The following is a 12,295-nucleotide window of genomic DNA, read 5'->3' on the forward strand; positions in this document are numbered from 1 at the left end:
TCCCTGCCAGAGCAGGCTCACCGTAGGTAGCATAGGAACGCATCCAGGCAGGTTTTTAATGTCTCCAGAAGAGACTCCACAGCCTCTCAGGGCAGCCTGCTCCAGGGCTCAGTCACCCTTAAGGTGAAAGTTTCTCCTTGTTCACGTGGAACCTTCTATACGCTAGCTTGCACCTGTTCCATTTTGCCCCATCATCGGACATCCCTAAGCAGAGCCTGTCTCCGTCCTCCTGACACTGCCCTTTACACCTTTATAAATATGACTGAGGTCATCCCACAATCTCCTCCCCAGGCTAGAGCCCCAGATCCCTCAGCCTTACCTCAAAGAGATGTTCCACTCCCTTCAGCATCTTTGTAGCTCTGCACTGGGCTCATTCAAGCAGTTCCCTGAGGTCCTTCTTGAACTGAGGGGCCCAGAACTGGACACAGTGTTCCAAAAGTGGTCTTACCAGGGCAGAGTAGAGGTGGAGGAGAACCCCTCTCGACCTAGTAACCACAGCTCTTCTAATACATCCCAGGCTGCCTCCTGTCCAGCAGGAGCCCCGAGTCCCTTTCTCTGCGCGGCTCTGCATCAGGTCAAACTGCCGCAGCACGCCCAAGTGGCTCACTGCGCCCTCTGCTGTTCGACCTTGCTCCGTGCACAAGCATCGCAGATCCCTGCGCTCCCGAGGCGCTTGAAAGAGCCCACTGAGGCTGCAGCTCTGCCCGGGCCGGCTGGTTGAGGCGGTTGCTCCGCTCACCACGGGTATTTCGGTTTCAGGAAAATAAAAAGGACCCCGTCCGCCGAGCACTGCTGCAGGGAAGCTTTGGCCCCCGATGGGATCGCGCAGGCTGATCAGAAATACGTGAACACAACTACGCTTGTATTAAGTAACTACTCAAAGCAGTAAGAAACTTTTTTACCTGCTATGGCCTACAATGTTACAAGCCAGAAGTGTGTATTGTTAGAAGCAATTACTTGCCATAGCAAAACAGACTGACCAGAACGTTGACTACAAGCTTTGCTCCCACCTCCAGTCAATTCGTGAGTAGCTTCATCTGAGGTCACCCTGAGTACTTCTGCTCACCTGCTCAGAGGCACTAAATGCTCTAGAATATTAATTCCACAGGCAGTTTTTTTCATGTACCTCCTCTGTCCTGAGAGAAAAGATTGTGCCAGGTGCAGTGAAACCAGAATGGACAGGAGCTCTACCTAAATATTTTGGACAGGTTCAATACAGTGTTTCCATACTTAATTTCTTTTCCCTCCATCCTTAAAGTAATAATGTGCTTATCAGCATATTCTTTAGTCATAGCAGCTGTTGGGAATATCAGAACTAGTCCAACAGTACAGTAAAAGGGCTTTAATGATACTAGAAAAAAGAAAGAATGTAAGAAATCTAAAGGTGAGCCAGTTAATACAAAAGAGCCATGATACAGCACTAGTGACAAGGAGAGAAATCCAGAGAGGACAAACACAAGTCACCTGCTTCACAGCACTGCACAGCAATTATTTCCACCTTTGCTGTGGTTTACAAGTTAGTGCTTGCAACATGCTCAAGAAGCAGCAGTTCCAGATAAAGAACACTGAAGTTAAAGGACTTAACTGTCAAACTTAGCATGAGAATTCAGGTTCCTAGACCCCAGGCTGGAGCTTAAAGCCAGACAGAAGCTGTCAAATCCTCCTGCTCTATTCATTAACTGTGCCTCGAAGTGTCTTCCAGAAGACTTCCATCCTTCATGCTGGAAATGGTGGGAGGACAAAGTAAGCAAACTGCCTGGGGTTTCAGAAGCCATATCCGCTATTGTCAGATGGAAGCTTCTGGCTCCCACCCAGGTATTCAGAGCTGAATCCTTACGCACTGTGTTTAGCAATACCATTGTTCTAGCACTCTGCAGAAACTCACAATCCCTTTGGTTACACATGACTGGAATCATCACAAGAGTTTAAGCCTCAGGACAATGTCCAGATTTTAGCTGTCTCTAGCCAGACCACAGCACGACCAGCAAACTGTGGCTCCCAGGATGGATCTTGTTTGTATTGATTCTAGTGCAAACCCCCTCACATTGTGAGCGGCATTTATTTCTTGCGTTTCGAACTAGGCCAGTCCTCCCAGGGTAGTGTTTTCTTGCCTTTTGAAGTGCTCCTTAAGGAATGTAAAGTCTGCACTTGCTGTAGACGTTTGGAAAGCTCCTGATCACAGGCTTGCTGCAGAGCTTCAGCTTTCTGCTTGTCACACCTGAGAGCCGAGGCCAGGGCTTGTGTGTCTTCTTTCAAGACCAACTGTAGCAAGACAGATTTATTCTGAGAGTCTTTTCTACTGCTCCTCCATCATTCACCCCTCTGCCCAGAGCAGCAGTAATGAGACACCTACTCAGTACTGGCAATGTGGGACTGGACATGTTTCCAGCTTTCACCATCTGCCTCATGGGCTACTGGATTTTCAGTATTCTTCCAACACTTAAGAGCTGGAAGCTATATTCAGGTGTTCAAAGGAACACAAGACAGTTTCTACAGCAAGGAAAAGCAGGAGTAGCAACTTCATGGTTAGAAAGAACACACTTTCTAATGGTTATAGTTCAGACTTTCCTTTCCAAGCCTTGTGTTTATTTACACTGTTTTCCAAAACAAGAGGTTTTGTTTTGATTTAGGATGTATAAAAGAAACATAGTTAGATACATCTCCACATAAAAAAAGCCCCCAGTTTGCTGGCAAGACAGATGAAGTACTGGTTGACTACAATTTGGCAGAGACCAAAACCAAAATTATTTTGTGGTTTTTCAGAGACTCCTGTACTTGGCTACTACAGGAGCTCTGAGCAGGACGTAGTGTTAATGAGACGGAGAAAATAATTCTCTCTCACCACTTCAAGACTGAGATACTGACATCAGAGCCTCCAGAAGTAGGGACAGCTTCCCTCGTAACCTCTCTCTCCAGAAGGAGAGGTTTGCCAGGGTAAGATTACATTATTCTAACTCACCTCTAGATCTTGACTGTCCAAGCAGAGCTCTGGAGCAGGTTTCTCTTTCAGAGCAGCAAGGATCTGGTCACCGAGTGCTATTCTGGCAGAAGTGCCTGCATGGCTGGCACTTGTGTCAACCTCATCCACCTCCTTCCTTGGTACAGTCTCAGATTCTGAAAATTAGCAGAGTTGTTATGGCCCATGACAAATACAGGACAGGAAAAGTGGCCTGGACTACTCTGATGGTTTGGAGAGTAAAAAAAATCCATTCTGTCTAGGTGCATCCTCTAACTAAAGGAATCATGTTAAGGATTACAGTACGGTTTAAGCTCTTCTCCCACTATTCTACTCTCAGGCATTCTAAGAAATGTGAGGCAGGAGTGGAGAGGCTCCTAGTGTCACCCAGGGAATCCTTACACTACTCCAGCTACTACATCAACTACATTAAGAGCTGATACACAAGGCACTCACTCCAGTCCTTCACTTTGCCTTATTTATTCCACCTATCTACTTCAGGCATCTCTGAAAAGCTTTCTCTGGCATCCTAGAGCTTCCTACCTGCTACCTTGCTTAAGATACTGTCTTCATTTTTCAAGGCCTTTAGGTAGAGCTCCAGGAGCTGCCTTGACTGGCGTTCTTCTTCCCGTCTGTCCAGCACCTGCTGAAGGGTGTCCTGCAACACTTGGATTTTGGGTTGACTTTGGGCAAGTTCTTCTGCCAGGTCTGAATATGGTACATCAATAAGCACCTTAAAGCAATGAGAGTGCTCCTGTTAGATGGACAGTCTGAGTAACTTGCTCCATTGCAGGGACGACAGTAGAAACAGGAAATTTCCTGAGTGCCAGAGCCTCCACCTTCATGAAACCCAGCACATTTCACAAGATCCCTTGTCACAGCAAGTCAGCCTCATCACGAGAGGTTGCAGTGGCACTCCAACAGCCTGTATTCCTTACTAGAAGCCAAAGGGCACCCAGGGGAAGGGTGGAAGCACCTTCACTTGGGAAGCTGCATGTTGCAGAACAAGAAGAGGCAATTATCACCATGCCTCAACACGTACAAAGTGGTAGGCAGGTAAATAATCAGCCATGGAAATTGACAGCAGGTCTTCAGACCCCTCTGGAGCAGATAAATCTGGCCTGCTGCTCAGCTTTGTCTTTGGACACAATATACAGCTGTCTGATTCAAGGAAGAAGCCTACCTCATATACCATTTGGCCTCATCTTGACTTTTTACCCTCCCATTGCCAGAACTGGAAAGACACACTGTGAAGGGCAGTCAGTGATGAAGAGCATCCTCCTGAGACACTTGTGTTTCCCCTCAAGAAGAATTTGACTCCAGTGCCACAGCCAAACAGCAGCTGAACTAAGCTTGGGATCTTGTTTAGTTATTCTGTTATTCTGTTCTCTGCCATCTCCTAAGACAAGTGGATGATGGGCAGAGACAAGGAGAGGGATTGGAGATTTTCCCATTGTACCTGGAGGTCTTCTTCAGACATCAAGATGATATTAGACAGGTCATCCTTCAGTTGCCTGGCCAGTTGCTTCCACTTCTCTGCACCACAGTCCACTTCATCTGCAGCCTCCGAGTGCTGGGCTGTTCCACTGTCTGACACAAGAGTCATCAGTTTCAGGAGTCATGCCTGGTGCACCTGAGACAGCCTCATTTCACCATGTGTGTTCCAAACACCCCACCCCTCATCCACAGAGTACCTAAGCTTTTGCTGGACCATTTCTCATTCTTGGCCAGGGCCACAAACTTGGTATTAGGAGGCAAACACAAGAAGTAATCTTCATCGTCCACAATGGTGCCATCTTCTGCCAGTACTAAGGTGATGGGCTCCCCGGTCTTGTCAATCGCTAGCATGCCACAAGCTGCAGAAGAGATGAAATAAGAAGTGAAGTAATAGAAGTGACATACACACTGCTCTTTTGTTACACGCCTCGCAAGGAGCAAACAGCCCTTAGTAATTCGGGACCTGTCTCCACACGGCTCTGCACATCAGCTCGTCTGTAGCACATACTCAGCGTTTCCCCTCCGTAAATGAACACTTCTGATGCAAGCTCCGACATAACCCCCACATACAGCATGTCGGTGAAACCGCTGCCAGACGTTTACTCCCACCTCCCTTCCCGTTACGAAGCGTCACCCAGAGACCCCTCTGGGTCTGTTCGGCGGCACAGACCCGCCACTTCCTAGTAAGAGAGGGCTAGCTGGAACCGGCGGCACTCGGGAGCCCACCGGGGGCCGGCACTGGCCAAGCGGGAGCCGCTGGCTTCTCCGCTCCGAGACCGCAGCACGCGGGAGCCCGCCCCTCACCCTTGTCGCGCAGCTCCCGCAGGCAGGAGGCGGCGAGGCCATACTGCTCCTGCCCGTCCCGCCGCCGCACCAGGCACGGCTTCAGCTGCGCCGCCGCCATCGCCGCCAGCCGCTCCGCCGCGACGCGCTGGGACGGGCGCAGAGCCCCCCGGGACGGGTCGCGGTGCTCGCTGGGACGGGCCGCAGGGCGCGCTGGGACACGGAGTCCTGCGAGTGTTGGCGTGATGCTACCGGGCGTGAATCAGCTCCCGCGGCTGAGGGCTGGGAATGGGAATCGCCGACCGTACGGTGCACTTCGGTAACAGTCCAACTTGGCTCCCGTGGGGCCGGTGCGTGCGCAGCCCTGCCGCCGTTTCTGGTTTGGTTACCTCGCAGAGAATGCTTTTCCTCAAAGCTACGCCGAGCGGCAGAACTGGGGTGTTCAAAAACCACTCCCTATCGGTCTGTGATAACTTTTGGTTTAGCCTTGGCAGCAATTCAATTACCTGTAAAAATACCGAGTGTGCCTAGGTGCGCTCAGGTGACACGTTCCTACACGGACAAGAGTGCCGGTTGTGAACCCATCACGTAAACTCCGAAAGCAGGCAGGTCGTACACCTGCCCTGGCACGCGTTGGAGCAGCTCCATCGGCGTGGAAAGCCCTGGGGCCGCCAAAGCGAAGGGCGCTCCTCGTGAGATCGCCTGCAAACTTGGCCCTATAATTTGTGCCTTAGAGCAGCTTTCTGAGAGCCCCAACAGCAAACCAGCAGCGAGGGATATCCACAGCGGCACCCATCAGCAGCGGTGCACGATGGCCCGGCCGCCCCCTGCAGCCCAGCGTGGGTTTTGTCAATGGCCCAACTGCTTTTCTCTGTGGGGAAAACTTCTCTGCCAAGCAAGCCAGGCTGGGCTGCTTCTCCAGCCCACAGAGCGTCGCAGTGCCCGCAGCCCAGCCCCACGCCGGCCGACCCGCTGGCTCCCCACCCAGCCCCACGGGAGACCTTAGAAGCCGGAAGCTCACAGCAGGAGCGGGGCGCCCCGCGGGCCACATCGGTGCTCCGGCGCTCGACTCGTTCTGACTGCAGCGAGAGCCAGTAGTGTGCCGCGTGGGGCGCGGGAACGGCGACGAGGGCGTTCCATCGGCTGGGCGGGGATGGATTAGCCGGGCCTGGGAAGATGGCCTCCTCGGAGCAAGCGGAGCAGCCCAGCCAGGTACCGGGGCCGGCACTCTGCCTGCGCGGCTCGGTCAGGGAACGGGCGGGCTGGGGCGAGGGCTCCGCCGCCGCCGCCACCGCCACCACCTCTGCGGGGAAGCGGGCGAGGGGAGAGCTCCGCAACTCCACATTCCCCCCCCCCGGTACTCGTGTGTGTGCCCCCCGCCGCCGCCGCTCCCTCCCGCCGCGGCCGACGGTGGGGGGCGCGCGCCGGTCCGCCCCCCTGCTCCGCGCCCCCAGCCCCGCGCGCGGCTTCGCCCCCCCCCTCCCCCCCACCGCGTGCCACCCCCCCTCCGCGTGCCGCCGCCCGCGCGCCGCCGCCGCACCTGCCGTAACGGTCACTCGCGAGCGGCCGGCTCGCGGCGGGGCCTGTGGCTGCCCGAGCCCCGGCGGCAGCTCCGGCACCCGGAGGGGCGGCGGCGGCGGCCGGCCACAGAGGCTTCCAGATGTGCGCCCTGCGCTGCCCCCGGTTCCTGCCTGCCCCCGGGCAGTCTGGCGCAGGAGCGGCGGCGAGGGGCTGCTGCCCGGATGGAGCCGCGGTGCCTCGTCACGGCCGCGGTGACCCTGCCTGCGGGGAGGGCCAGAACTCTCTGCTCAGCGGCTCGGTGCGTCTAAGCAATGCTTTCCCCCCTCTGCCCGGGGACACCAATAGAGCTTCGGGGCCGCAGGGAGTGTGTTTTGTAGCGTGGCGTCCTGTCCTGTGCCACGGGGCAGCTGCATCAGACATCCAGATGCGATGCTGAGGGGAAGAGGTATTCAGGCCAGGCCCCTGCACCAGGCGTGTTTTAATCTCAGGTTCTGCATGTGAGGCTCTATAAAACGCTTGAATGGGGAAAAAATCCAGCCAAAACCGCGGCCAGAGAGAAAGGAAGCAGTCTGTGTGTCAGCTGGGTTTTGAAGGCAGGTGGAGTACAAGTTAAACAAAATGTTGTTTCTGCAACTGCAAGGGAGGAAGATCCTTGAACCGACAGCATCAAAGGACAAAACAATGATGTATGTAGTGTGCAGTCAAAAGCTGAATGGGGAGAGTGAAAGAGAAATGTAAGTTTGCTGGCTTGAGTGCATGCTTAAGAAACGTACTAAAAGCTTAAGGTATTTCTAAACTGGGACCTGAAATGAGTGGAGGAGCCAGAGGGAAACGTGGAATTACCGTGGTTGTATACAGTGTAGGCTTCCAGTCAGTTGCACTGGCTTGCCCGTGAGCCGAGGTAACCTGTATTTCATTGCAAGGTCTACCTGCCTCAAATTGAGTGACCCCCTGGCAGCTCTCTTATCTCACTAGAAGCTCAGACTCCTGAGTAAGGAATTGCAATGGAAGTTTGTAAAGGCCTTCAGGTGGCTGCAGAGGGCCCTCCTGCGGTCGGCAGGTGAAAGGTCTGTTTCAGCAACAGGGAAGAAAACAGAGCAAAGTCTGCCACCGACACACTTTTATGTGCAGTCGTTCAAATCCATCTAGATTTGACTGTGAACCTCTCTGTTTATCATTTTTCTTTGGACTGAGGAGGCTGAGTTTGCAGGGAACTAAACTGAAATAGCTTACAGAAAATCTATCCTCTTGACTGACCAGCACAAATCTCCTCCTAGGTTGTGAAAGGCCAAGTTACCAAACATCAGGCTTACTGGGTGGTTTGGCATCACCCACAAGCTTTCATCAGTTGTAGTTTCAGGTACAGACATTGCATCCCTTTCCTCTTGCTTCAAGCAAATACTTTGAGAATGAGGAAACCTGAAGCTACTTGCAACTGATCCATAAACACTTGGGTAGTCTACAAGCCAGGAGACCAGGGGTTTCTGAAAAGAAATCTGGTTGAGTAGCAGGTGTGGTTGCCTGAGAAGCATTGAAGTTCTTTTGAGTTTGGATAGAGTATTCTCCCATTGCACCTTTTTGTAGCATTTATTTAGTGTTGCTTTATCTCAAAAGGATTCCAGATGGAAATGGAAAATTCTTGGGTTTTAATGTAGCCAGAACAGCCCCTGGAGTTTAAAATCAAGGACACGAAGAAAGTTATTCTGGTACTGTCTCCATAGTGGAAAATAGAAGCGATAACACAAGCTGTTACTTGGAGAGCTATTCAGTTATTATATGTAAAGAACATAGTGGAGTTACTGCTTGCAAGTCAGGAATAGTTTGAGATAATACAGAATACCCTGGCTGCAAAGTTAACTTTACCACAGAGAGACTATTCTACGTCAATTTCCATGAGGATGAAGGTGCTTTGAGGCCAATTTGGGTAAAAATGGTCCTTTGATTTGCTCCTCTGATGGATTGTCAGGCAATAGCTTCTGGCAGGAGCCCCTTTTGGCTCCTGACCTGTTGTGGACTCTGAAGTCATTTAAAGCTGCCTGGACCAGATCCTGTGCAGCCTGTTCTGGTGGGAAGGTTAGATTAGATATTTCCAGAGGTCCCTTTCAACCCCTATAATTCTGTGACCTCATTAGTGGCAGAGTTTGGTTTAAGAGCAGCTCTGGTGGTTTTCCTTGCCTCAGGTATGTGAGGTCATGCTCAGGTTCAGCTAGAGGTTAGCCACACTAGTATTTACCCCCCTCCACACTCAAAAGAAGCAGCCCTGCTTTCATATTCCCTTTCCTCCTTCCCCACATGGTACGTCTGTGTGGAGACAGAAGGGTCTGTCTGTGTGGTAAGGCAGTCAGTGCCTGATGATGACAGATGTCCCCAGCATCACTATCTAAGATGTGTCTGGCTGCACATTCCCCTCCAGAACTCTAGCTAGGAAGTGTTTAGTGCTCTCAAATTCTCTTGCCTTGGATGCTGCTTGAGAGAACCTTGCAGCTTAGGAAAAAAAAGGAGATGTAGTCAAAGAAAGTAAATTAATTGGCACAGTAAATTAATTCTTATGGGGACAATTTTGGAATAGAGCAAACCAGAATTTATTGGTCCAGCAGAATGAAAATGCCATTCCCCTTAATGCAGCTACTGCAGTTTTGGCACTGTTTGTTCTCACTGTGCTGCTCTTCATCTGCCTCTTCTAAGCAGTTCTGATCCTCTGCTGAGTTGATGAGACTCTTTGACTCCAGTGTGCTGTGCTTCAGGACCCAGTATTAGCTGTGGCAAGATAGTTTGTTAGTCCTGGGGCTTTACTGAAGAAATAAAAAAGAGCATATGCACCAAATAAGTTTCTCCACAGCCTAAACAGGTGCAGTTAACTTACTTATCTACACATCATACAAACCATATTCCTGTGTTGATTTTCGTATGCTTGCATGTTTTTGGAGAAGAGAATGGATCTTGAGACTTCATTGCTTTTCTTTCATCCAGCTATATACAAATTAGAAAGCAGATACACTGTACACGTGGAAATAGGAAGCCAATGAGAAAGTTGCAAAGTGCCCTTTCACATAGCATCACCTCCACTGCAGATAGACCTGGTGGTGGGCTTCTTGTGCGGTGCTGGAGCTCCTACTTACAGTGGCATTGGAGCTGCTACTTACAGTGGTCACTTGTAGTGGCTGAAATTTTTGCAGCTATAGAGCAGAGTAGCAAAAATGATGATGACTGCCCGTGAAGAGCCTCTCTAGAGGATGACTGCCTAGCTGGGAGATCCAGCTGAGCTCTGGGGGTGATGTTCCCTGTGCAAGTAGCTGAGCTGCGGTTTAGTTGGATTTTTTGGCGCCCTCTTGTGGTAAGTGCTTGAGTTGATCGAGATTTTTTGCCCGTTTTATAGCTGAGAAAAAGTATTCCCCGTCAGGTACTTGGGAGGTGTAGTAAATTGTGTAGAAGTGCTGAATAGAGTCGGAGGACAAAAAGTCACTTTAAGACCGTTATGCTGTCACTTACAAGCTTGATGTTTTTGTATGTTCAATGAATAGGATCCCTTTCTTCCGAGTCTTCATTACCAATAAACCTTATCTTTTATTTACCATTGAGGTAGCAAGTATGTGCCACCTCTCCTAAGATTAAAAAAAACCTAACCAAGATAAGTATATCTGATGGCAAACCTAAGGCATGTCTCCCTTGAGAGAGCTAAAATAATGCTAATTACAATTGAGATGAAGCTGCCTTTTTTTTTTCCTGTGAAGAAAAGTCCAGGGATTAAAACACGAGATTATGCTAAAATATTATGTCTGTTCTAGATGAGTAGGTGAATACAAGCAAAACTGCAGAGGAGTCTGGAGGGTGGAAGATCCTGAATTTTAAGTCCAGTTCAATTTTTGTCTTTCTGTCTTGCTTCAATCAAATAATTTCATAGAATCATAGAACCAACCAGGTTGGAAGAGACCTCGAAGGTCATCCAGTCCAACCTATCCCCCAGCCCTAACCAGTCAACTAGACCATGGCACTAAGTGCCTCATTGAGTCTTTTCTTGAAGACCTCCAAGGACAGTGCCTCCACCACCTCCCTGGGCAGCCCATTCCAATGCCAATCACTCTCTCTGTGAAGAACTTCCTCCTAACATCCAGCCTAGACTTCCCCTGGCACAACTTGAGACTGTGTCCCCTTGTTCTGTTGCTGGTTGCCTGAGAGAAGAGGCCAAGCCCACCTGGCTACAATGTCCCTTCAGGTAGTTGTAGACAGCAGTGAGGTCACCCCTGAGTCTCCTCTTCTCTAGGCTAAACAACCCCAGCTCCCTCAGCCTCTCCTCATTGGGTTTGTGTTCCAGGCCTTTCACCAGCTTTGTCACCCTTCTCAGGACACCTTCCAGCACCTCAACATCTCTCTTGAATTGAGGGGTCCAGAACTGGACACAGTACTCAAGGGGTGGCCTGAGCAGTGCTGAGCACAGGGGAAGAATAACCTCCCTTGTCCTATTGGCCACACTGTTCCTGATGCAGTTTCTTCTTGTGTACCAGCCTTACCTTGTATGCAAGATAAGGTTGTTCAGCATGTGCCCTGGAATTACATCGCCTAATTATGGGTGGAAAATGAGGATGGTACTGACATTGCTAACATTTTGTGAGATTGGTTAAGTCCTACTGGTTTGGAAATCCTTAGAAGCATAGTGTGGAAAAGAATGGGTGTATTATTGAATCAGTGTGTTACTGAGAGAAGCTCAGTGTCAGGTCTAGTCCTTCTGGAGAGGAGAAAGGGAGCCATGGAATCAAAGCAATGTACCTTTGCATCCTCTTCAATAGCAGTACGTGGGGCTTCTCCAGCTTCTTTAAGCATTGCAGGGTTCTTTGGGGGTGTCAAGTACTCACCAGGAAACTTTGAGACCGGCAAGTTGCTATTCTCACTTCACAGATGATGAAAACACCCTGTTGCACCAGGCAGCATGACAAGTGTTGCAGCTGAGAGTTTTGCAGAGGGAGTCTCAGTTTCATGCTGTGTTTGTTCACTGTGCCATGTATTTCAGAATTTGATTTAAGGTGGACATTTCTTTTATGACATCTCTCAGGCTGTTGACTACTGGCTCCCTAAACTTAGCTCTGCAGAGCCTGTGAATTAATTAATTCCATTGTTTGAAATGGAGTCTGCTGGAACTAATTTTTTTCTATGATTCTGACCTTTTTTGTCTTCGGGCCATCACAGACCCAATGCTAGAAACGAATGCTTGTCTGCCTGAATGCTGCTTGTAGAAGTGGCCTCACCCGACAAGTATTTTTGCTTGTGTCCACGAGGTGGCAGTGTAAGCTCACTCTTCTTTCCTTTACAGGCTGGCTCCTGCCCTGCCACTGAAAATGCTGCATCTCGAGAGCCACTGGTAAGTTCTTTGAGAAGCAACATACAATGTGTCGCTGATAGTATAATCTATAGGAGTTGTTCTCTTTGCTGTATCATTTTGTATCTCTTCTTTTCTTGTTTTGCTTTCCCAAGGAGCTGATGCTTCGTGAAAGAGGTGTTAGCTGCCTTATGTTGCCCTGCTGTAGACCTCTGAATTCTGACCTG

At 50.2% G+C, this 12,295-nt stretch overlaps 2 protein-coding genes and 1 long non-coding RNA gene across 7 annotated transcripts in view; 1 reads left to right on the forward strand and 2 right to left on the reverse strand.

Moving 5' to 3' along the window:
• Positions 1-1,327: 1,327 nt before the first annotated feature.
• DFFA (DNA fragmentation factor subunit alpha) lies at positions 1,328-6,313 on the reverse strand. Of its 4 annotated transcripts, none has more exons than XM_064172325.1 (6): positions 6,238-6,313; positions 4,651-4,812; positions 4,416-4,546; positions 3,500-3,689; positions 2,960-3,114; positions 1,328-2,262 (listed from the first exon to the last, which is right to left on the reverse strand). In XM_064172325.1, exons 2-6 carry the CDS (start codon positions 4,802-4,804, stop codon positions 2,059-2,061), a joined length of 834 nt encoding a protein of 277 aa, XP_064028395.1. In that variant the 5' UTR covers positions 4,805-4,812; positions 6,238-6,313; the 3' UTR covers positions 1,328-2,058. The 4 variants fall into 4 exon arrangements, with proteins under 4 accessions (XP_064028395.1, XP_064028393.1, XP_064028392.1 ...); XM_064172323.1 differs by lacking the exon at positions 6,238-6,313 and adding an exon at positions 5,743-5,948; XM_064172322.1 differs by lacking the exon at positions 6,238-6,313 and adding an exon at positions 5,258-5,709.
• The window catches only part of PEX14 (peroxisomal biogenesis factor 14), a 75,472-nt gene continuing 69,174 nt past the window's right edge, over positions 5,998-12,295 (forward strand). The window contains exons 1-2 of one of the 2 annotated variants that reach the window (XM_064172321.1): positions 5,998-6,448; positions 12,063-12,110. In XM_064172321.1, the coding sequence (XP_064028391.1) occupies positions 6,413-6,448; positions 12,063-12,110 (84 nt within the window). In that variant the 5' untranslated portion in view covers positions 5,998-6,412. Of the gene's footprint in view, positions 6,449-6,843; positions 7,056-12,062; positions 12,111-12,295 lie in introns of those variants that run through there. The other variant, XM_064172320.1, reaches the window with a different exon arrangement.
• On the reverse strand, positions 9,291-9,966 carry LOC135190377 (uncharacterized). Its single transcript, XR_010308500.1, has 3 exons — positions 9,901-9,966; positions 9,642-9,727; positions 9,291-9,549 (listed from the first exon to the last, which is right to left on the reverse strand). It is a non-coding gene; the product is annotated as an uncharacterized LOC135190377 (long non-coding RNA).

The sequence above is a fragment of the Pogoniulus pusillus genome, chromosome 36 (assembly GCF_015220805.1).
Source record: "Pogoniulus pusillus isolate bPogPus1 chromosome 36, bPogPus1.pri, whole genome shotgun sequence".
NCBI classification, from domain to species: Eukaryota; Metazoa; Chordata; class Aves; order Piciformes; family Lybiidae; genus Pogoniulus; species Pogoniulus pusillus.